The sequence below is a fragment of the Eurosta solidaginis genome, chromosome 3 (genome assembly GCF_040869045.1).
Source record: "Eurosta solidaginis isolate ZX-2024a chromosome 3, ASM4086904v1, whole genome shotgun sequence".
NCBI classification, from domain to species: Eukaryota; Metazoa; Arthropoda; class Insecta; order Diptera; family Tephritidae; genus Eurosta; species Eurosta solidaginis.
In genome coordinates this window covers 206,545,470-206,571,974 of record NC_090321.1, presented here as the reverse complement: position 1 = coordinate 206,571,974, position 26,505 = coordinate 206,545,470, and the positions used below count along the sequence as shown (strand labels likewise).

The 26,505-nt window shown below is 36.0% G+C and overlaps 1 protein-coding gene across 1 annotated transcript in view; it reads left to right on the top strand.

The window, feature by feature from the left end:
* vg (vestigial) overlaps positions 1-26,505 on the top strand; it is a 140,495-nt gene that overhangs the window by 11,521 nt on the left and 102,469 nt on the right. Inside the window, 1 exon segment of the mRNA XM_067774823.1 lies at positions 2,227-3,030. Within this exon segment, the coding sequence (XP_067630924.1) occupies positions 2,935-3,030 (96 nt within the window). The 5' untranslated portion in view covers positions 2,227-2,934.

The window sequence follows — 26,505 nt, the reverse complement described above, 5'->3', positions numbered from 1 at the left end:
TTAAAATAGATGTCCCTATCAATAACGCGTAGAAAGCTTTAATTGCAAAAATTAAAAAGTTCAAATGACTCTAAAAAAAAAGCGCCGAATATGCGATTACCGGTTGGCTTTTTTTACACTAGGCATGTCCTAAATAAGCCCACAGAAAAATTTCCCGGGTGATCGGCAGAAAAATAAAATTTTTTTATTTTTTAATGTTATTTTTAAATTAGTTTTAAGCTCAAACACTGTAAATTAACCTAAGGTTGTGTGTTTGATTAATGATACATAAATAAAATAAGTAAATAAATAATAATTATCAAAAGCGATTTTTATAGTAAAACCATACCTAGTTTAATCTTTTTGTTTCATCAAATCATCGGGCTAAAAATTACCAATTTTTTTAGAAATTTTTATGAGGCTAAAATTCGCTTGTTTAGTTGTGACTCTTTCTAGCTCTTTTCTTTCTACTTTATAGCTCCAATATATTTTTTCTGGCAACACTGGTTAGCAAACCATATTTTAGAGTTGTAGTAGTATCAAAATAAGAGTAAAGGCACAATGAAAGTTTTCATATAGATGAGTTTAACACAAGCTTATGCCTTCCAGTAACATCGCTATAGATGAATGGATTTGCAACTCTTTGTTTCGAGAGAGCGCTGTCAAAATGCACATTTTTTATAACATTTGTCAATGATGCCACTCCAAACAAAAATGAATAGATCTGAATATGGGGATTTTTGACATACATTTCTGCGATAATAGTTTCAATCATTTAATAAAATGATACTCGTAAAATAGTCATTTCTTTAAACTTATTTTACAACAATACGACTAGTTAGAGTCAAATATAAACAAATCTAAGTAAAATTTATATTTTGATTAAATTAATTACTCAAATATTGTAACGCATTTAACTCACAGTGAAAACCATATATTCTTTTGAAATTTCAGTAAATCGGACCTATGATATAATAGTTAACATCATTTAATGGACAGGGCTTATCCTACATGTCTGACGTTCCAGGTTCTGTGATGAAAATGGACTGGTTGCTTCGGGACTTCATATTTACAAAACCTGTTTTTAGTGATAACTTTTGAATGGGAAATAATATTTACCCTCCGCCTTCGAACTAATAATATTTACACTAAAACAAGTATTTTTATCCTTTTTCCCATAATTTTTGAACCCATTTCTACAGTTGTAGGTCAAACTAAAGTTTACCGGAATTTTTGGCCCGTTTTTCATTTTAGCTGGCACATTTTTTATTCTGGCAGCCGCATCAGCTGGCTCGAGGGATTTATCTGTGATTGTTGCCAGCTCAAATTTGAGATAAATCCCTCGTGAGAGCGCAAAAAATGAGAGAGTTGCGTATCAAGTCATCTTTGACATCGCCACAATGAACCAAGATGTTGCGTTTATAAATATGAAGGAACTTCACACTTGGCAATTGAAGTTTATTTGGTCTTGCCAAATTCACATACCAAATTTCGCGAAGCAATGTTTTAAACATGCTTCCTATACCAAAGAGGATACATATAATAAGAGACGTCACTCGTTACTTGTAGCCATTTGCTAAATGTTTTCTTCGAGGTAGTCGTTGTTTTTGTTTTTTTTTTTGGGCGAGATGTGCATAAATTTTAATTGCGAAAAATCTTAGAGTAGTTCCCAACGAGTCGGATAAATAATTTTACTTGCAAAGTATTAAAACACTCATAGCCAAAACAAATGTCGCATTCTTCTTCTTACGCTTTGCTTGCAACAAAAGCTGCAAGTTGGCTACTGTTTCATGTCAGAGGGCGCCAGTGTCGCTCAATCTACCGTCCTCCATAAAATTACGTACAATGTAATCACAATGAATTAGATTGAGTTAAACGCATCTATATGAAAAACAGGGCTTTAAGAGAAATACTAGAGAAAGAAACGCGCATAAAGTGTGCAATTAAAACATGGTTTCCAAACTCTTACTCTACACCCCACCTACCTCTGTGCAATTGCATGAGAATAAGTGCAACAAATAAATAGTTACCACAAAACAATAATACAAAAACAGGTAAAAGAAATACAAATTTGCAAAAAGAGAGGAATAAATAATAGAAAAGCCGTATACTGGCTTCGTTTCTGCGCGCTATCGGGTGTGCGTGCTACATATAAGTGCAAAAAAAAAAATGCAAATACAACACCTGTGCTTTTTGCTTTGTGTGTGAACGTGTACTTATTTTTATTTGTTTTTTACTTTATTGTAGCTTTTATACACATACATATATATGTATTCCATACTCGGTATGTAATATGCAATAAAACTATTGGCACGAAGATTTCATTCCTGGAATTCGCCATTGCAGCAGCGGAGCTAAACAAGTGAAAAATACCATCACATTACATCGGGGTATAAAAATAGCAGCAATAAAAAAGTGGAACAACAAAAAAGTTTAAACACAAAAAAACATCACAAAACGAGTGCAACTGTAATTAGGTGCATAGCAAATGCAAAAATAAAATGCCACGCACATTTATAGGCAAAGGCAAATTAAAAAGCAAACAACTCGAAAAAAGTATACGAAAAAAGAGTGTAACATGAAAATTAGAGCTTCAGTGCATACTTAATTGAAGTTTAATTGAAAACCATTCATATATGAAGTTTGTTGTTAGTGTGTTAACGTGAAGTTTTAAGAAACAGTTATAGATCGCCAAACGCAAACACGAAATAATTACTTTTATAGTTACTTGAAAACGTCCATAATAAAATGAAATACACAAGTGTTTGAGAAATCATGAAAAGTGGCAGATGAAAAGTTAATTAAAAAAATGCAAACTTAATAATCAGTGTAATTACATGGCAATTAAAAAAATAAAAGTACTTGCAACTTAAAATTTCAAACTGCACATTTGACAAACACATTTTCAGCAACTGAAATTTTAGAAAAAATTCCAGTGCTCGGATTATTTGGACGATGGCAGTGTCCTGCCCTGAAGTAATGTACGGTGCTTACTATCCATATTTGTACGGCCGTGCAGGACCAAGTCGTTCATTTTATCAATATGAAAGGGTAAGTTTAACGTATATCTTTAGATTTGTCTACTTTTAAATTAATAGACGGTAAAATGTGTGCATCTAAATCTAGAACTTGTTTGTTTTACTAGGTTTAGAAAATTTTTCTTCTAATTGAAAAAGCTTGTTTCTAAAATTTTGATGTTTCTTTGCCCGGAGTGTGAACCCAGGGTCTTCGGTGTGGTAAGCGGAGCACGCTACCATCACACCAATGCGGCCGCCATATAAATACGCAAATATGTGAATACATAAATACGCAGGCTTGCTACATATACATACATATGAGTATAGAAATGAAAATAGTAGTCACAAAACTGATTCTCAATTCTTTCAGTTGCAGCTCAGCTCATTCTCAATTTCTTCTCTCGCATGTAGTTGCCACACTTGATTGTTTCGAACAAAACTTGTAGGATAAATGTTTGACGTAACATTTTTAAAAGAGAACTTGCAAGTTATAGAAAAGTAAAGAATCTAATCGCAGGAAGGTAATTCACCACTGGAGTAACTTTACATGTAATTCGGCAAGTTTAATTTTCGTAACACCTTAAGTTGCAACGATTCCAAAACAACTTAAACTTTTATTTTGTCGGAAACATCAACATTAAAAAAGGATGTTTTTTATTATCTTATTAGATTCGTTCGCGTGAGTGAAAATTCATAAAAACTTTGAACAAAATGATACTAACTTTGGAAAAAGCAAAACTTTTGCAACAAGAGGGCGCAATTTTGCATTTCGCTTGGAGGAGAAGTTGCAAAATTGTACCCGATAGATAGGTGTCCCGGTATCTCATAATTTTTTGCACAGTAAATTTTAAAAAGGGTTTTTTCGTTTTGTATTGCTAACTGAAAAACTAGTTTTTTGTTGTTTTCCCATTTTGTGTGTTTTTTCGATTTGATGGTTTTCTTATTTTGGTGTTTTTTTTTTTTAACAAGTGGCATTATCGTCATAAGTACAAAGTAGAGAGCGCAGTGAGCGTAAAATTCTCTTTGAAATTTGCTCATGTATTGACAGTTGATCGCCGTTGAAATGACCTGTAAGATCAGTTGTGTTAACAGAAAAATCAGTTAGATTGACCAGGAATCTGTAAATTTTACAAAATTTTGTTAACTTAAGAGCGAAAATTTCTCTTCTGTTGAAATGACTAAACTAATTTGTTCGCTTGGGCAAAGAACTCGGTCGAATTAACCATTATTCGATCAATTTCACCGAATCTCCGTTAAGTCAAGAACAACAGAACCGATTTGTTGATTTTGCTAGCACCATTTCTTTCAGTGTACACTTCTCATGAAAATAGGAGTAATTAAATGGGTTTCATTTTAAAACCACCAAAGTCTATATAAGCAGTTGAAAAAAGAGATTTTGTGCTTTTACGGCATATTTTAACCGACACGACGTCATCAAGACTAAAACCTTTGTTTTACACATCGAGCAACGACTAGGAGGCTCTTGTTTGCAACTGGGTATTAGACTAATCGACGAAGCGAGTAGTTACTTTTGCGTTGATTGAAAATCGGCTAGGCTACACCGTGGTCCGTTCCATAGGCCAGAAATAAAAAAATCGAAATGAAAAGTTTGTCTCCAAATGTGCCGTTAGTATCTCTTATTAGCACAAGCCTTTAAAAGGTATATTTGTTTTTGTTGTATTCGAACTGTATTCTTTAAGAATAGCTTCAAAATTGAGGTTATGGTATTAGTTGGTTTTTGGAGTGTGAGCACGTTAAAAATAAGGTGCAAGTTTAAGCTTTTTAAAAATACCGAAAATATAATTATATTGAAATAAGTAGAAATGAATATTGAAGTCAAAAGTATTTACTTCATTTTGAAATAATTTTAGTGTTTTTAGTTTTTAGTGTTTTTTTTTTTTTTTTGTTATTTAAAATTTCACCAGTGATTTTATTAGTGTTTATTTGCACAAATATTTAAATTTCAGCTAAAGTTTTAGTTGGGTTCCTCACCGATCCTCACGTTGGTACTCATATCCTATTATTAGCCAAAGTTTTAAGATTCTATAGTGTTAACATCAGCTGCCACTTTCTGCCACTAACTATGTTTTGCGACAGTTTTCTGATAGCGTCACCCTGATAAGTTTTTGTCGTATGTTATATATGCTCCTATGTAACATACGACATTATTTTATCCAGTCGACGATATGCAAATGTAAACTTTTGTGTGTGTTTGTTGTTTTGTTATAGTTATGTATGCAAGATGTTTTAATAACTTTAATTTCTTTATTGAATCCTATTAAACAATGTATATGCGATAGACACGTCTTACCACTTTTCCCCACACATCTACTTACTTTTTGTATGCATGCGGTGCAAGTGGGTGGTTGTGAGTCGGTATAAAGGTATCACTCGCACCAATTTTATGAAAAAATAATTATCACATATTTGTAAAGCCGTGACCAAAGTTTCACGTTGATATCTCTACTGGAAGTATTTTTGGCCACCAACTCCATATAAGACCGACCGCTGTGGGCAGGTTTCATTTCAACATAGCATGCAAGCGACTTACTGTCATTATTCATTATAGTAGCAGCGAAACTAATGTGAGCTGCAGAAGGCTTCATTAACTCTAAGCAACTTTTGCTAATCGACGTATCGTTTATTCGAATACTTAATTGTAACATTTTTTTTAAATATATATAGTGATAACGTAAAAAGCAAGAAAAATTAAAAATTAGTAAAAATCCGATTTTTGGTAAGAAACTACTATGTAGATTAGTATTTATATTTCATTACAGTCAATACAAAATACAGTCCCCCCAATGGGCGTGGTCATAGTCGGATTTCGGCCATATTTTATACCAAGATAAAGTGACTTCAGATAAGTACGGGAACTAAGCTTAGTTAAGATATATCGTTTTTTGCCCAAGTTATCGTGTTAACGGCCGAACGGAAGGACAGACGGTTGACTGTGTATAAAAGCTGGGCGCGGCTTCAACCGATTTCGCCCATTTTCACAGAAAACAGTATCGTCATAGAATATATGTCCCTACCAAATTTCACAAGGATTGGTAAATCTTTGTTCGACTTATGGCATTAAAAGTATTCTAGACGAATTAAATAAAAAAGGGCGGAGTTACGCCCATTTTGAAATTTTCTTTTATCTTTGTATTTCGTTGCACCATATCATTACTGGAGTCGAATGTTGATATAATTTACTTTTATACTGTAAAGATATTAAATTTTTTGTTAAAATTTGACTCAAAGAAAAAAATTTTTTTTAAAAGTGGGCGTGGTCGTTCTCCGATTTTGCTAATTTTTATTAAGCATACATATAGTAATAGGAGTAACCTGCCTACCAAATTTCATCATGATATCTTCAACAACTGCCAAATTACAGCTTGCAAAACTTTTAAATTACCTTCTTTTAAAAGTGGGCGGTACCACGCCCATTGTCCAAAATTTTTATAATTTTCTATTTTGTGTCATAAGGTCAATGCACCTACCAAATTTCATCGCTTTATCCGTCTTTGGTAATGAATTATCGCACTTTTTCGGTTTTTCGAAATTTTCGATATCGAAAAAGTAGGCGTGGTTGTAGTCCGATTTCGTTCATTTTAAATAGCGATCTGATATGAGCGCCCAGGAATCCACACACCAAAGTTCACCAAGATACCTCAAAATTTACTCAAGTTATCGTGTTTACAGACGGACGGACGGACATGGCTAAATGAATTTCTTTTTTCACCCAGATCATTTTGATATATAGAAGTCTATATCTATCTCGATTAGTTTATGCCGTTACGCATTACCGTTATGCGAACAAAGTTAATATACTCTGCTCACCTGAGTATAATAAGGTCCAATGAAGCTATTACCAATTGAAATGGACACAACGGCAAAAGCAAATGGTTACCATATTTACGGTACTGGCAATATGTTCATTCTGTTTTTTTGAAATGGTCATAAAGCAGGCATGCTTAACCAACGAACCGATATCATTTCGTTTCGTTTATTAACGTTAAGAACGTCAAATTAACGAAATGATTTTGTTTCGTTTTCTGCCATATCAAAACGAAATCAAATCGTTTATGTTGATTATTAATTTCAAACTATGCTGGCAAAGCTGATTGATGGCGGAGTCATTAAGGTGAAAGCATTAGCCAAACTGATTGCAACTTTTCTCATGAATTTTGACAGTACGAACATTTCTCAGAGTATTTTTGACATTACCACCAACGAATTACACAAACAAATTACATGGAGTTTGTGTGTATGTCCGCTCGCTGTTACCACCTTACGGCTTCACCATGGCTATAGCATTGCCAGCACAATTCAAACATAAAGTATCACGTTTTTGTTAACGTTTTTAACGTTAACGAAAGCTTTTCGTTTCGGCTAAAAACGAGATACGATTTATCTTGATAATTCCTTTATCGATAATATTTCGAAGTGTTTCAACGGAAACGGTGGAAATTTTTTGATAAACGATTAGCTTGACGTTAAGGTGCATCCCTGTCATAAAGTCAACTCTTATTTTCTAAAATGGCCTTATGGTAAATTTTTCGCAACTCCACCTATTAAACCTTAACAGTCACTTTTTATTAATTTCACTGTATTATACAGACCGCTCAGGTTTGGACGGAAATATTTGAGTATAAAACTTGTCAAATTCAGAAGCGAAATTTATAGAATTCGAATCCATACAAAAAAATCGGGTTTGCTTCTTCTTAAATTGAAATAGTGGTCCGATGAGGTTGTCTCCGAATTAAGGGCATGTTATTCAACTAACAGTTACATGAAAAAAATTTGCGAGATTATTTATTCCAAATTTTGGTCTGCGGCGATTATTTTGCTTAAATTTCCCTTAGTTCTAGAGAGAATCTGATTAAAAAACAAGTCCAGCTGGTAACGATTTTTCCGCAAAATGGTCATAAGATGAAAAGCAAATTTCCTAAATGGTTGCTAGGCTAAATTAAAAAAAAGTCGGAAAGTCAGGGACCTTATGGTCATTAAAAGTGGTCATAAGGTCAAATAATGTTACAGCCGTTGACCTTATGTCACCGCACAAGTTTTTATAAGCAATAACTCAAATTTCAAAACTTCTTCCCACAAATCTGGCTATTGCAACTTTTCGACTAATAAGAAAGCGGTACGCTGGGGCGTATGAGTAACCTATTTGCAAATAGAAAAGCATAGCAAACATTTAGCATTAAGCCTGATGTTGATATCGTTATGTATAGATATAAAATTTATTTAAGAGTCTTTCATTAAATTGGCAGAAAGATATAAGAGCAAAATTCCACAATTTATTAAGAAGGCAACTCGCTCAAACTAGCGAGCATTTTCAATCGAGTCACTTTATGCTCTTTTGCCTAGCTGAAAAGTTTTTCGGTCGTGACACAATTGGATCTTCAGAGGATTTATGCAAGGTCCGACATCTGTCTCACTAGAAACTATATCGTTGCTACGATTCTCTAAGTGATTCTCTAAGGTATCGAGTTTAATCGATCCAATTGAGTACTTCGGAATTTTTACCAAAAGTACAGAAACCTTTTTTTTTAATGAGATCGTACGGTTTGAAATCAGTAGAAAACAAGTAAGGAAGGCCAAGTTCGGGTGTAACCGAACATTACATACTCAGCTGAGAGCTATGGAGACAAGATAAGGAAAAATCACTACATAGGAAAATGAATCTAGGGTAACACTGGAATGTGTTTGTATGACATGTGTATCAAATGAAAGATGTTAATGATTATTTAAAACGTAGTGGGCCTTAGTTCTATAGGTGGACGCCTTTTCGAGATATCGCAATAAGGGTGGACCAGGGGTGACTCTAGAATTTTTTTGTGCGATATGGGTATCAAATTAAAAGTATTAATGAGGGTTTTAAAAGGGAGTAGCCCTTAGTTGTATATGTGAAGGCGTTTTCGAGATATCGACCAAAATGTGGACCAGGGTGACCCAGAACATTATCTGTCGGGTACCGCTAATTTATTTATATATGTAATACCACGAACAGTATTCCTGCCATGATTCCAAGGGATTTTGATTTCCCCCTGCAGAACTTTTTCCATCTTCTGCTTAATATGGTAGGTGTCACACCCATTTTACAAAGTTTTTTTCTAAAGTTATATTTTGCGTCAATAAACCAATCCAAATACCATGTTCATCCCTCTTTTCGTTGTTGGTATAGAGTTATGGCATTTTTTTCGTTTTTGGTAATTTTCGATATCGAAAAAGTGGGCGTGATCATAGTCGGATTTCGGCCATTTTTTATACCAATACAAAGTGTGCTCAGATAAGAACGTATACTGAGTTTAGTTAAGATATATCGTTTTTTGCCCAAGTTATCGTGTTAACGGCCGAGCGGAAGGACAGACGGCCGACTGTGTATAAAAACTGGGCGTGGCTTCAACCGATTTCGCACTTTTTCACAAAAAATAGTTATCGTCCAAGAATCTAAGCCTCTACCAAATTTCGCAAGGATTGGTAAATTTTTGTTCGACTTATGGCATTAAAAGTATCCTAGACAAATTAAATAAAAAAGGGCGGAGACACGCCTATTTTGGAATTTTCTTTTATTTTTGTATTTTGTTGCACCATATCATTACTGGAGTTGAATGTTGACATAATTCACTTATATACTGGGATATTAAATTTTTTGTTAAAATTTTACTTTAAACACATTTTTTTTTAAAGTGTGCGTGGACGTTCTCCGATTTTGCTAATTTTTATTAAGCATACATATAGTAATAGGAGTAACGTTCCTGCCAAATTTCATCATGATATCTTCAACGACTGCCAAATTACAGCTTGCAAAACTTTTAAATTACCTTCTTTTAAAAGTGGGCGGTGCCACGCACATTGTCGAAAATTTTACTTATTTTCTATTCTGCGTCATAAGTTCAACTCAGCTACCAGAATTATCGCACTTTTTGTGTTTTTCGAAATTTTCGATATCGAAAAAGTGGGCGTGGTTATAGTCCGATTTCGTTCATTTTAAATAGCGATCTGAGATGAGTGCCCAGGAACCTACGTACCAAATTTCATCAAGATACCTCAAAATTTACTCAAGTTATCGTGTTAACGGACGGACGGATACATCGGCGACGATGTTGTAAGAAAATGTCACACTGAAACCAAAAAGTTCTACTATGTTCAAACAGAAAAATAAATTGAGGAAATTTCGACTTGAATTGAGTGCTGTTCATACAACTCGATTTAGCTTACACAATAGTAATTTGATAGATGGTTGGCTCATCTCTACAGCAAGAACATACCTTTGTTCAGACTGTCAAAATGAACACGCACATTATTAGGCGAATGAAATGGAATGAAAACATACAACTTTGAAATTTTTGTATGTTGTAAGAAAATGTGTTCAATGTTTTGGTTTCATTTTGAGTTTGCCATCTTCTTTTGACAATTCCTACTCCAGTGAAATGAAAGACATAAAATCAGCTGATGAGATGCGCCAGCCATATAGTTCAGCCATGCGTAACTGACGTTTAAATATACTCAATAAACATACTTTACAATGTTGCATTTGCAGTTTGAAACAATTTATTACGCAATTTTTTTTAAATTGACAATTTATTATTACAATTTATTATATGACAAATTGCGTAATAAATTGCCCAAATAGTATAAATTGCCAATTTGGTGTGTGTTTGAACCTAGTATTCTGTTGCATGACAATTTAAAATGTATTGAAATTTTATGGAGGAAACACATACATACTTTTCTTTTGCCACCATATGCAGAAATTGTCCCCCATTCCACCATTATCAAAAGGTCGGTTTAAGTTAAATGCGCAGCTTTTACCGCATCGTCGACGATCAAGTTATGGTGTTAATGGCCAGAAATTTGTTGATCTTAAGCATGTAGACCATCGGCATTTGGTAAAGTATCGGGAATAAGTATCAAGGTAAATTATCGATACTATTCACTCAGTACTCGTATCGTTCTATTTTATATGGTATCACAACAGATCTTGATGATGTGACCTTCCCTTACCAGGGCAGCTAATCTAACCTTGCTACGATTACATAGCTTCCTTTTTGCATAATTATTTTTCTATCAACCACGTCTTCATTCACACATATATCTTAATATATAAAAAACACGTGTCACAGGTTTGAGGCCAATGGACTCCTAAACTACTGAACCGATTTTGAATTTGTTTTGCACCCCGTGTGTAGTTTGATCAAACTTGAAATATAGGATAGGTTATATCTCAGTTTATAGTCGCAATATTATTTTATTGCAATTTTTTTTATTTGTTTATACGTAATAATAAAATGTTACGTATACGCAGTGGCACTAATATTTTCAGGTGGTGCGGATATACTTCCGTGCAATTGCTTGGTGTTTAATTAAACAACCTGCTAATCAATATAAAATAGTATAGCGAATGATATCAAGTATAGCACATCACCAGGCCCGCCGAGAGGGTGAGGGTTTCTGAGGGGGCCCGCGATTTCGAGGTACTATGACATTTTTTTTTAATTCAGGAGAGTCTTCAGTTGTTCCATGCACAATTTTTAAGCCGAATTTCAAAAGCAACGAAAATCTGTATTTCGTTTTAATATTATAGTTAAGAGTGAAAAATAAAAATCTATATATATAAAAAGAAAGGCTAAAATGTGTGTTAGTTGGTCGCCGGTGTTTAAAGAGATGCGTCGGTCGATTTTGTTCAAAACTTTCACACAAGTTGCGTAAACCTCACGCGGTGGTTACTACAGGTACAGGGTCTCGAGATATAGGCCAAAACGTGGGCCAGTGAAAGCCTATACAGTGTTTATATAATATGGATATCAAATGAAAGCTGTTGATGAGTGCTTTGGTACAGAGTAATATATTATCCAGAGCCGGACTGGGACTGGGATTAGGACTAGGACTTGGACTGAGGCTCGGAGTGGTACTGGGACTGAGACTAGGAGGGGGACTGGGACTGGGACTGGAATAAAATACATACCACCCTCTGGGACAGACAATAAGGGATGCAGAAGGATGAGAAGGAATTGAGAGAAGAGAAAAGAGAGAAGGAGATTGAGAAAGAGATAGATTGAGACTAAGATGGAGATAGATGAAGCCAATAAAAGGATTAGGAAAAAGTGAAGAGGGGGGAGGGCAGAGTCAGATGGGAAAAGCTTATTAAAATGTATGCAGACAGGCCAAATTTAGGGCAGGACAACGTCTATAATGCTGCTGAGTACATTCACCAACATCAGAGTGCCGGTATGTTGCTGCTTCAATGTATCTGTTTCTGGTGTCAGCTTGGTCCATGTACTAGCCTATATACAAGTCCTCACGAGCCTTCACAAAGCATCATTAAGGATGAGTCATGCTAGCAAAATTGGTTGTCCAATCATCACGTCAATTTGCGATGCGCTTAAACAATAAAAGAAAAAAACTAGATATGCATTTCTTGGTCATGTCAATCAATTTGCAGATGTGTATGTGTGTGCGTATTTGCAATTTGTTGCTACAAAATTGACATTTCTTATAAAATTTAAAAGTTCTCACGCTACAGAAAAGTACACCAACAACTGAACATACGAAGATGACCAAATAGTGTTGATGTATGTGTGTGTACTTGTATGCAAGTATTATTAAGCATCCAACGACCCACTCTCGCACGAGTTTGCGAGTCACAAAAAAAAAAACTTGAATACAATAAAAATAAGTTAACAACAACAAACTAAACAAAAACATTGTTCAATACTAAAAGCAACAATAAAAATTATAAAATGAAAATCAAAATGTTGTGCAAAGTCAAAAATTAAGAAAATGAGAAAAAAAGCGCGGCAACAACGCGGCTAAAGTCGCTTATACTCAAAGGAATTCCGCTGTCTTCGGATCCAATTATACAAGGCCGCGGCACTAAAATGAAATTGCCCTTTTATGTAGCCAAACCGTGCAACAAACTTGCCAACAACAACAACAACGCAGTAAGCAAAGACTCAAAACGAAAGCAGCAGAATGGTTCAAGACGGAAAAAAGCACTACAGAAGCTGAACTCGAAAGGAAGCTTTGCATGTGCTATGTGCTTCTTTTTTGTTTTGTTTTGGGAGCTAATCGCTGGGAGCGACGTAAACAGACGCTGAAACAACTTGGCGCACAATTGGGTGAACAACTTTGGCGGCTGCTGCTTATCGCTTCACCACAGTCCCAGTTAAAGTCGAGCTCCAAGTAAAAAGAAAAAAAATGTAAAGCACAAAGTTGATCGGGCGCACAAAGTGTACGCACAAAATGTCACCAGCACCATGTTTGCCCTTTTTTGTTAATTTATTGGCGTTGATCGTTGTTTCTACTGCCAAAATGTGAGCTTTAACTAATGTTGAACTCACATATTCTCTACTTTTGTAGATGCCAGGGATGGCTAATAACGGAAGATCCGAAAATATAATTATTATTTTCGGAGCGAAATAAAAAAAAAAACTCCAACAAATAACTCTTACTTTCTGAGCGAAACAAGAAGCTCAAAAAATAACTTTTATACTCCGAAAAAAAAAATAAAAAAAAATAAAAATAAAAAGCTCAAAGAATAATTATTATATTCCAAAAGAAGCCAAAACCTAAAAAAACAACATTTAAATTTTCTGAACGAAATAAAAAGCCCAAAAAAACTCTTATATAATGAGTGAAATAAAAACTCAAAGAAACAAAGAAAGTTTTTGCGTAGCAAGACAAAAAAAAAAAAACTCCAAGTAGTATTATTGTATTCCTAGCAAAATAAAAAACTCAAAAGGTAACTCTTATTTTCTGAGCGAACTTAAAAAAACTTAAAAGCTGAAAAGACAACCATTTTTCCGAGCGAACCAAAAAACTTTGAAACCAGTCCTTTTAAATAATGATTACTAGATAATGGTAATGATTAGCCGTTCCATTGATTTTTTCTTTAAACGCCATTTAATGATTACTTGCCATTATTTTCTATGTTTAATGACTACTTTTCAATTAATTAAAAAAATAATCAAAAATAAAATCATGATTTTTTCCGATTATTGAAAAAAAACAAAAAAAATTGTAAAATAATCAAAAGTAATAAAAAAGGCCTTTTTGATTACTTTTGATTATTTTTCATTTTTTCGATTATTTTTTATTTTTATTTTTTATATTTTTTTTGATTACTTTTGATTATTTGTCCGCTTTGTTGAAAGAAAAATTCTTGTTTGTTGCATGCACGGAATAATTTCTACATACAAGTACATTTTAGGATGCAATATTAAATCGTAACCGCTTATCGAGGCAAATATATACATGCAACATATAGGGCGAATGGTATACGAGCATTGATCTAAACATATTCTCCGGTAAGTATATACACGTGCAGAATTTGCTACACTCATTATATAAAATAATAACGATCCTCTATGGTTCATCCTTAAGTCAAGCCAATTTCGTTTTGTATACAAAATTCCACTATTTTGGATTACGTTATGGCTATGCACTGATTGTTTTGTAATCAAAGTTTATCATATTGTCCGCTTTATTTTAGTAATATTGGTTTCATATGATCGCCACTATGTGAGTGTTCTTCGTATTACTCATACATATTGTTTGAAGATATTGTTTTGTCATAAAACAAACCAGTAACAAAAGGTAATAGATAGGAAATGAGTTGGTAATAGCCAAAGTGAGGGTCTACTGCTGAATTCATCGCTGAATTTTAACACAGCGATGTCCTACGAAATTCATACCTGAACAACTCGCTTACCCGTGGATATTAACCAGTCAATTATATGAATTACCAACTCACATACTTAGGTAAATGAATTGATCAGCTGTTCATCTTACCGAGTTACATACTTTGATATAAATACTTTTGTTCAAAATAACAACAACGATTTTAAAACGAAATTTGTTTCTTCTCTCACCCCGCAACCTATTACCAACTCGCTTACCTTTTTCAGTTCTGAATTCTTTTGCTACTGGGAATACGCACTCCCCAGGTATTAATCGGAAACACTTATAGACACGATAATTTGTAGGTGGGTATGTACATACATATGTATTCATATACCTAGATAAGCGCTCACGATATACCGGTACATCCTCCAATGTACTTGTATGTACAAAACAATCAGTGCATAGCCATAACGTAATTCAAAATAGTGGATACATTAATTTTGTATACAAAACAAAATTGACTTGACTTAAGGATGAACCATAGAGGATCGTTATTATTTTATATAATGAGTGTAGCAAATTCTGCACGTGTATATACTTACCGGAGAATATTGTAACGAATTTACTGCAATTCCGCTTATTTGCAACCTTCTGCTAACGTTCGAATCACTAAACTGTTGAATAAATAACTCCTATATTCGATAATGCAAAATGGCCTTTATTAGACTACTTTCAAAATAACACTTCTATTGCTCGCCAGATAGCGTCTTAAATCAAACTGATTGTCGTGTCTCTACTGTTGCTGCCTTTTATACTCTGTGATTTCTCGTTCGCATCTTCTAGGCGCTTCCATTTCTAGAATTTACTAGTTGATTATCAGCTATAAAATTACTACGTTTATAGCTTCTCATATGCGCATGTATATGTGAGCACAATTATTATTGCATACATTTGGGAGCATCTCAGATAAGATATCTGCATGTGTGTTGTGCGTCTCTTCTCCGCTGGGTGTAGACATAATGATTGATTTAATGATGTGCATACAAGTCACTGCTTAGCAGCGGCTTAAAGATGATAGTATCCCTTAGTGTTGCTAATATTCGTGACAATATGTTTATATCAATGCTCATATACCATTCGCCCTATATGTTGCATATATATATTTGCCTCGATAAGTGGTTACGATTTAATATTGCATCCTAAAATGTACTTGTATGTAGAAATTATTCCGTGCATGCAACAAACGAGAATTTTTCTTTCAACAAAGCAGAAAAATAATTAAAAATAATAAAAAAAAAAAATAAAAATAAAAAAAAATAAAAAACAATCGAAAAAATTAAAAACAATCAAAGGTAATCAAAAAGGCGTTTTTTGATTACTTTTGATTATTTTTAATGTTTTTTTGATTTTTTCAATAATCGGAAAATTATTTTTTTTATTTTTTCTAATGGTAATCAATTAGCAATTGCTTTTTATTGAAATAATCATTGGCCATTAAAATAGGCATCTAATTAATTGATTACTAATGCTAATTCAAATTTAGCAGGTCTGTTTGAAACTAATTCTTAAAATATCATATATTTTATTTCTAATTTTTTTATGTACGGGTCCCTTTTTCGCTCTTATTTGGAATCTAAATCAATAAATAAAGTTTTGGTTGTAAAGATGGAGATTCGGGCTATTAGCGAGCTTTGTACAATTTTGGTCGTAGTGCTTTTGTTTAGCTATATTTTATTCAAATAATTTGTTAAAAATAAATGACTGTGAGCACACAAAGAAATCTATTTGTACTATGGCACTAATGCGAATATTTGCACTGCATTACCGACAGTTGCTACCATACGCTAGATGGCAGCACAAGCTGTAAGTTTTAATTGATTGTAGAACAGCTGATTTCTGTTGATATTTGATAAGATACTTTTATATTGGTTGCGCAAGATGCGCACGGGTCCGGCTCGTAACTGTTATACTCCGAAAAAAAAAAACAACAAAATAAAATGCTCAAAGAATAACTATTATATTCCAAAAGAAACCAAAAGGTAAAGAAAATAACAGTTATATTTTCTGAGCGAAAATAAAAGCCCAAAAAAATACTTTTATATAATGGGTGAAATAAAAAACTAAAAGAATAACTTTTTTTTGGAGTAAGACAAAAATCTCCAAGCGATACCAAAAACTAAAAAAAATTACTACTTTTCCGAGCCAAATAAATAACTCAAAAAATAACTCTTATTTTCTCAGCGAAATTAAAATTCAATAGCTAACAACTTTTTCGAACAAATCCGAGAAACTTGAAAAATAGTTCCTAAACTATATCAAATATTTATGTCGAAACTTATAACTGCTACGATCCCGGGTTGTTACTCATTTGCGCGCCTAATAGAAGGGACTGCGCGAGCAGAGTGCGAATTTAATGCCGCCAAGCTAAGCAGTTTGAGCGTTGAAGTTTTTCACTTTCTGTCCATGTGCTACAGTTTTTTCGGTGACTTAGTACAATTCGTTTAATGATTTGTTTTCCGATGATACAAAACATTTGAACGCCGCACGGCTGATGTAGTTTGTCGTAAGCATATTGAAAATGGTGCTAAGTTCATTTGAGCGGAGATTCGAGTGCGCATTCAAGTTTACTCTCTGCTACAAAGAATTCGGTGGAATGTATAAGGAAGGGACGCTGCGGTAGTGTTACGCAACTGGCGTGGTGTAGAACGTGTCAACGACGGCAATCGATACCCAATCGCAGTTCCCATCATTGAAATAATCTTTGACCATAGTCAGCAAACAATGGATCGTTAATTTCAACTTCTACACCTCTACGACGGAGCGCTCAACAAACTCTAACTTAGTTTAAAAGTTCTGTCCAAGCTTAACTTACTATCATCATCAACATCAAATCGTACTCATTGCCGTTTTTTGTATGCACGCGCGCGCGCGCCCTTTTCGTCAATCTGCGTTTTGTGGTGATTTATGCCGTGTGAGCTTTTTTCGCTAACCAATTCGCTCTTTTGCGGCATAGCAAATCGAAATTTTCATACGACTAATGGGATCTGCCACGCACTACACCTTTGCCTTGACAAATATTGCATACGTAACTTTTTTCTGCTGCCATGTTGCGAGCCGCAAAAACGTCTAAGAGCAACTGTATGTATGTATAAATGTATGATAGGGTGTTCCCAAAAGTAAATCCGAAAGAAGAAAAATTTTGGGGGTGGGTACACCTTAAATTGGCAACTAACTCTCTATGCGATTTTCGGCGTTGCATAAGAAGTTCAACATTTAGTCCTGTTACGCAATAACTAACGACAGTGCTCAAGGGAGATCAAGCCTTGCTCCACTTATCTCCTTGTTCGCTATCGAAGTCTCGCCTTCCTTTGCTTTCAAGTGCGGTTGTTGATAGAAGTACTTTGGGAGCCTAGATCGAGCCATCCTCCACTTATCTCCCCCCTCTCGATGTAGGTCTCGCCTTACTCTGAATTTTCAGAGTCTAGGCTTCTCCTTTCATTTGCCCAGCATGACCTCGCAAGCAAAGCTTAAGGGCTATAAGATATATAGCTGAAATTATGTTCCCCGTGGGTAGTCGTTTGGTTTCGTACGGCTCGGGGAGGACCTTGCCAGGCCTTAAGAAGCAAGATGGTGCGACTGGCGTATCGTGATGATCCAACATTTTCAGACGCTTTTCCTTATGACTAGTATCTCAAGCTCTTCGGAAAAACCGAATATATGCCTATACATTTTTAAATATTTCACCTGCAATAATCTTCTCGGTGTGCTCCATCTCAGCATGGCCCTGCATACATCATTAATTATTTCGGTTGCAACACGGCATTAAGCATTGAAGCAGATGTTTTTCGTGATGGTCAATAGCCAATGGTTTGTTTCGGCATACGTAGGGTTGCCTGGTGATCTCAGAGAACACGTGAGAGGGCCAAAGCGAAATCCCATATCATTGTCAGTCTATTGCGATTGCAGTCTTTCGACTTTTAACTTTCGTGTGTTTGCGTTGTGAGCTTTAAGCCGTTTAAAGGCCGGCGAATATTTTGTCTGCGATGACATAGTGATCCGAGTCTATATGGGCAACGTGCAATGTTGTTTCTAATATTATATGTATATAAAAAGGAAGCCTAAAATGTGTGTTAGTTTGTAGCCGGTGTTTGGCTGCGATCGACGCAAAGGGTTTCGAGATTTAGGCCAAAACGTGGACGCGGGTACCCCTAGAATGCGTTTATAGAATATGGATATCAAATGAAAACTGTTGAGTGCTTTAGTAGAGGGTAATTTTCATACCCCTGGGTTTCCAGGAAGTAGACCAGAGACGGACTGGACTGGGATTAGGACTAGGACTGGGACTGAGACTGGTAGCGGGACTGGGACTGGAATTTGGAATGGGACTGGAACAAAATACATACCACCCTCTGGTACTGGCGTTAAGGGATGAAGAAGAATGAGAAGAAATTGAGAGAAGAGAAAAGAGAGAAGGAGACAGATAATAGAGATAGAATGAGACGAAGATAGAGATCGATGAAGCGAAAAAGAAGGAGTGTGGAGTGAATAAAAGGATTAGGATGAAGTGAAGAGGGGCGGAGGGTAGAGTTAGACGGAAAATTATAAAAATGTATGCAGATACACCAAATTTAGGGCAAAAATAGACCAAATTTAGGGCAAAACAACGTCTGGTGGGTCTGCTAGTTACATATAAAACAATGGAGAAATGTAGCAAGTCTGTCACAATTTTAATTGATGTGATGGCGTGTTTTTTGATCAAAATAAAGCCATGTAGCTGGGTTGATCTTTTCGCGTACCGGCGAGGTCGATCAGCCGCAATCCATTACGCAACGAATCGTTGCGGAGTTAGAACATTCCAAATGTATGGTCAAATACACCTCCATTTCCCACCATAGCGTTGAATACACCAAGCACGACTTTACATTATGTCAGAGCCTACAATGTGCTCGTGGAATGCGTCCTTCTCCCCTCGGCCGTTTCCTCCGTCGGTACATGGGCACAGATGAATAAAATGTTAAAGTAAAATGCCTTTATACGAATAGTGGTGATACGTACATCAACACGTCTGAATGATAATGGTTTTAGTGTAGTATCGCGCTCAGCCGGAATCCTAAGGTTTCGGATTCGCGCTTATCTGTGTGACATATTTTAAATGTATCGTCCACCATATTTCATCCATTCTAATGCAGTTTTGTCCTCCTTAGGGTATCTTTCAGCCGAGCAGCCTTGTAACCCGAGCTTCTTGACAATTTTCTTACGTTTCTGACCCCATACCCAACGCCAATACGCTCTGCTGTATAGCTAGATTCTTGCTTGCCACTGTGCCTGATGGTGTTCAAATGCGGACGATGAAATCCTCTAGCTATTCCTTAAACCAATTATATCGGAGTAGTTGTGCCAGGTTTTAACCGTACCACGTTAGCTCACACCACGAAACGAATATTCGGTGGCTACCTAGAGGATACTTGATTGCAAGCACTCGCATTACAAACATTTATTATAAACCTTGAGTAGAAATGAAAAGTTGTGATGTACATATCCTTGCGAAGATTTGTCTAGCAACAACTTTTCAGAAAATTTCACTTCGATTTTTTTCCTACCCTAACATACATGCATACATACATATGTACATACATGGTATGTATATAGCATACAGCGGCACACATTCCTTTAGGTCCGGTTTTTCGTTTTTAAAAATTTTGCTAGTCGATCGTTCGATCAGAGTCGGTAGATCGGCGCAATATAAATACGCAACGATGCGCAGATATAGAAGCTGACCTCAAGACAGAGAGGGAGGCAGGGAGCGCAAAACAGTAGAGAACGCAACAATACGCGCAATAATGCGGTGGACTGGTTTATAGTAACATGTGCTATTAGCAAATATCTTTGTTGCTGCATTTCCCCTTGCGGCCCCACTACGAGGCAGCTGCTGTAGCCGTGGACAATGAAGGCTGCTACTGCACTTTTCGTTCGTTTATATACAATTTCGTTTTGTTTGCCACACGGTTCATCTCCGATTTGCTATAAGAGCCGCCTGACTGGCTGTGTTTCGATTGTCGATCGTGTCCGTCGATAAGCGTACAACATTGATTATGTGCTTAAAACAACTGACAGACATGCGGACGGACAGACGGCCATAGTGTTTAAGTATGTAATATTTATATGTATATGTACATATGTATACATATCTACTTGTTGGGCTTTCAATTATTTGTTGCTCTCATGTACATTCCTCACAAAAGCTTTGTTGATCAGCAGCGCGATCAGTAGCGTTGCGTTTTGTAAATGTTCGGCAGAAGTTAGAGACTCAGTCGAAGCGCTCGCATAATAGAAAAAAGTTTAAATATTTATTGATTAACTTAATATTTATTACTCTAACCAGTTAGTCTAGTAGATATAATTTATTTATACAAATCCATTCAACATACATTGAAGTTAGCGGCTGCTGTGGTGCAGTGATATTAGCTATCATCCGGTGGCAAAATCCTGAGCCAGATAAATAATTTTGCATGTAAATGCAACAACAACGATTTGAGCCAGATAAATCCATATAGAAGTCTGGTTCAATTTGTGAGTCAGATAATTTGCTAATTACTTCTTTTTAGTTTGGCAACGCTGCCTTTAATAAACCTACTTTTTCAAAAATAGATGTCGCTGCTTAGCCTTTCGCGTTATGAGTTAAATGAAAAACAGCGGCGACATCTGCCTATCACATTTCACATGTGCGAAAATTTCACGACATCTGGTTCTCAAGTCTCTCAATGATCCAGAGCATTCCCGTGAGAATTGAGCGTGATCCGGAGCTGTAAAACTCACTGAAAGACAACAATTTTGCTGGCCTAACTAATCAATGGTCCCGACTTAAGGGGCAGAAGTTTGGCAAGCCCTTCGGATGCATTGCTGCCATGAAAGTAATATAACCTTCATAGAAAAAGTTTTTTTTTTTCATTTATGTACATTCAAAAAATCTTTTAAAGAGGAATTTACTTCAAAAAATATAAAGGAAAAAGCAAAAATTTGCATTTTTTCTCATGTGAATCTAACATTATATGTGACCCGGTCTATGAAAAGGTGGCTTATGACTCAAAAAAGAAATTGCGAGAAACAGCTGTTAAAGATAAACAATGCATTTCTTCAGGATGTTTGTGCTATGGCACTATTGTGAATATTTGCGCTGCATTACCGGCAGTTGCTATTGTACGCTAGATGGTAGCGCAAGCTGTACATTTTAATTGATTGACGGCAGTTACTATTATACGCTAGATGGTAGCGCAAGCTGTAAGTTAATAGAACAGCTGATTTCTGTTGATATTTGATAAAGAGACTTTTATATTGGTTGCGCAAGATGCCACGGGTCAGGCTCGTCATATGTAAAGGCAAATTTTGCATTAAAATAATATTAAATCTGCAAACAATTTTTAGTATTATTATAACTTAACTGCATCAATTACGTTTGTTATACCCATAATTAGACAGTTTGACACATTGTTATTGTTTTTGTTGTAACAACCCCAAAAAGGCTCTACGAAGGTTTAAGCGTGTTGCGTGTTTTCTTTGGCACCGCAACATAGATTAAGGCTTCTGAAGATTATACGATACGATTTGATGGGTCTTTGTTGAAAATTAAAACTAGATTTGCTCGGATCGAACGTTCTGGGTTATTGCAATTTGCTTATTTTTGTACGAACTTTCAGCAGATAGTTTAGTCCGACTGCCGCGGTAGCGATTTTTTTTACTAGAACCTTCGGTTCAAGAATTTTAGTAGCAATAACAGGCTTGCTTTGCCGAGGAATATTCTACACCCCTTAATTCTAAGAGGTTCTTAACCAATTGTGTTGAAATTGGTTTCAAATCCTAGTCTCAAAAAAGGGGACTGGATAACAGTGATTGTCCAAAGTAGATCAGGAATGCATAAAGTCTCTCTATTTGCGTTATTATCCTGATAAAGCTGGTAGTTCGAGGTTTATAACGGCCGACCACCCCTAATAAACATGCACATATATCGCGCATTACGTGGAATACCGATTTTTAAAAGCTCTCTTTAATAATTTTTAATAAATACATATGTATATCGGACCTCAATGCCTGAAGGAAGAACATTTAATAAAAAATTAAAATGAAATAAAAAAAAAATATTATACAAAAATAGAAAAGAATAAAAAACAGGGGTGGTAAGAATTAAAAGTCACAATAAATCGCATCTGCGCCTTTTGAGATACTCGAGGCCAAAGGTCACACAATTAGGTTTACGTCGATATGCGCTACCAATGGTTTGCTTGCGTTTTGCGCTCAGTGCGAACTCGAACATAATGAAGTCGGCTACAAGTCCAGTATTTTTTGGACAAACCTGTTTGAGTTATGGCGCGAGTATTCGAAAATCCGTTCGAATTCTGTATTTCCGGAGGCTTGGTTAGGTTGAGTCCGTACTGTTACTAAAAGTTTGTTTAACGAGCAAACTGAAAAACCCTACAAAAAATCAGAACCATTTCATAAAATAACTCCGTCCTCTTGACAAATACTAGAGCCTTCTGGGACCTATGCCACTTGTTGCTTCTAGACCTGACAGCTGCATCACTCCTTATAGCGGGAGTCTTAGCCTGGCAAGCGCTGGGTTCGGGCACAAAACGTGCTTGATCGTTTCCTCTTCCAGCCCGCACTTCCTACATCTGCTATCTCTGGCCAAGCCTGATTTTAAGGCATGTAACGCCAGAAGGCAGTGTCCAGTCAGAATAGTAGTCATGAGTCTACAGTCCTCTCATTTTAATGACAGCAGCGACTTTGCTAGTCTAAGGTTGCAAGACCTACATATGATCTTCGACACTTTATAGCCCAGCGCTTGTGTCCACGCCTTACCCGCTTGAGCGATTAGGTGCAAATCTCGGCCAGTTGGAACGTTACGGTATAAGCTTCGAGGAATGCGCCTTTTTCTAGGTAAATTCATCGGTTTTTTTCATTCACATCTACTCCAATATGCCCTAGGACCCATAATAGATGTATGCTTCTCCCTATGCCGATTCTTTCCAGGGATTACTTACACTCTAACACACTTTAGGATGCTTCGATATGCGAGATTATTGCCTTAACTTCTTGGCTGTCAATATAAAAGTTGACGAGGCTGGAGTTTAAGCTATTTTCTTCCAGTGTTTCTACTTCTTGTTGTTGTATTAACGATAAAGACAGTCTCCGAAGGCTTTGGGGAGTGTTATCGATGTTGATGGTCCTTAGCCGGATATAGGTCCGGTACGTTCCGGTATCAAATCACCATTAAGGTACTAGCCCGAATATCTGGGGAACGATTTATATGACCATATGTAACCTTCTAGGCCATCCCGCCCTCCCCACCCCCTATTTCCATGAGGAACTAGGGGTCGCCAGAAAGGATTCGCCACGGGTAGGTTAGGTTGACAGTTGGGTTGAAGGAGCTATATATTGCGCTGGCAACCCTTTGAGAGGGTTACGCTACACAACTCCTTGAATAAATTTGGTATGTTAGTCACCTCTTACGACAGGCATACCTACCGCGGGTATATTCTAATCCCACTAACCCGCTGGTGTTTTTGTTTTTTTTTTTTTTTTTTGGAAAAACGCGACAATGATCTGGAAGCTTGTAGAATCTGTTCATTTCACCGTAGACGCTACTGCCCTACTCCTTTCACTAATTTGGAACCATCGGTGTACACGTGTACACCAACCGCCTTTTTGGGCACCCTCACGCCAACCATCCATCTCTATTGAGGGTCTAAGAGCTCCTTCGAAGCGCAGATACAGAATCAGGCAGTATGTTCGTCCTTTTATTGATGAAGATATACCACTATAGCCGTATGATCTGCGCTCAAGCTGCCCCGAGGCACTGAGCCTCGTTGCAGTTGTTAACACTATGTTCTTTGCCGTTAGGTCTACAGGTGGAGTGTGCAGAATGATATACAATGCAGCCGTCGGGGTTGGTTGCAGAGCTCCCGTAATGCTGAGCATTGATAACCTCTCAAATTTTTTGAGGTAGGTCTTTTTTGTTTGGCTGTCCACTAGGGCGGGCCGATTTAAAAATCGCTCATTGCTCTGTGAAAATCGTCTTCTAGGGATCAAAATAAGAAACTTTTCCGAAGGAACCATACCTCTAAAACGAATTCTGATGTCCCCCCTTTGGGTCGAACTTTTGGGTAGGGGCAATTTCAATTCTACCTGCTGTGTCTTGTGGTGGCTTAAAAAAAAACAACACAAGCAATTTTACGACATGCAAATGCATCACAGTGATGCCTTGGTTTTAAAAGGGGGTTGCAAAAACGCTAATTTCTAATAATTTTTTTTAATTACTTTTCTATTACTAAGTTAAATTAATTTTTTCATTTACACATGTTCTGACTAAATAAATTTCTAAAGAGAAAAATAAACTCCAAAAAGAAAAAGCATAGGCATTTCAAAGTGGGATTTTTCAAAATTTGCCCCTACGACCCAAAGGGGGGGACATCAGAATTCGTTTTAGAGGTATGGTTCCTTCGGCAAAGTTTCTAATTTTGATCCCTAGAATATGATTTTCACAGAGCAATGGGCGATTTTTTTGCCTCCCCACAAATCGACCCGGCCTACTATCCACCAAACAAGGACTCCATATCACAGGATTGTCTTTACAATCACTGTACCAATGAGAGATGTAGGGGGCTAAACCCCACGTTAGGCTTGGATGGCACAAAAAATATTGTTTTTCCCTTTGCTATAGTGAAAAAATTGCTGAGTTCGTCCAAAAAGATAGTCTGTAAAAATATAAGCTTTTTATTCTGATGTTAAGAGGAGCCTTACCGCGACTTTAGTTTTCGTATGGGGAATTTCAAGTTTTTATAGAAAGCGTACCAGAGCTCTAAACCTTAGTAACCAAATCATTAGCCATGCATATTCTTTAGGAAGTTGAATTGTCTACAAAAGGGGCCAGCAAGATTTTTCGCTAACTTTACCTGTTTACTAGCTTTTCCAGGTTAAAGTTCACTCTCAAATTGTATAAGATTCCCCTCACGAATTGTACAGAGTAAACCAAAGCAAACACGCTATCTCTTTCGATGTTCTGAACAATATTTTGACTATACCAAAGGAAAGAAAATTAATTTTTTTTTGGCCACCCTAATAGGTATGCACTTTAGGGTGGGTCGATTTGTATAGGCGAAAGTTAACCGATATCGCGCCATCGATTTTTCGATAGGATTTGGGCTTAGGAAAAAAAGTTCCACTACGCATACCCAAAAAAATAATTTTCGATCCTGCGAAATTTCAGTTTTTGACTTTTTTCGATTTTGATTTTTAAGGTTTTTTTCATAACCTACTAAAAAAATGTTCATATGTATACCCTGTCCGACCCAAAAATGTCCGCTAAAACATTGTCGATAACAGTTTTTTGAATAAGTTTTTTTAGCGGACAGTTTTGGGTCTGACATGAAAATTTTACAATCAAATGAAAATTTTTTTAATACATAGGTCATGAAAAAACTTTAAAAATCAAAGTCGAAAAAAAGTCAAAAAATGCGTAGTGCAACTTTTTTTTCCTGAGCCCAAATCCTATCGAAAAATCGATGACGATATCGGTTAATAAATCGACCCACCCTAATGCACATAATGAAAAAGTTGATAGAATATTCTTGACATGTTACCTACCAGATTATTAATTAGCATAATCATTAAAAGTTCAATGTTGTCAATAAGCAGATAATCCCAGATCACACACGTGCCTAACATACATACATATGTATTTACATATGGTACAAATGCACATACATACATATATTCAAATTAAAGTACATATTTACACGCGCTATCATGAACCCTAACACAATATGGGTGTCGTAAATCAAAGCGATTGCCGTTAGGGCACAATATTGCCAATGGCCTTGATTTTTATGCACTTACG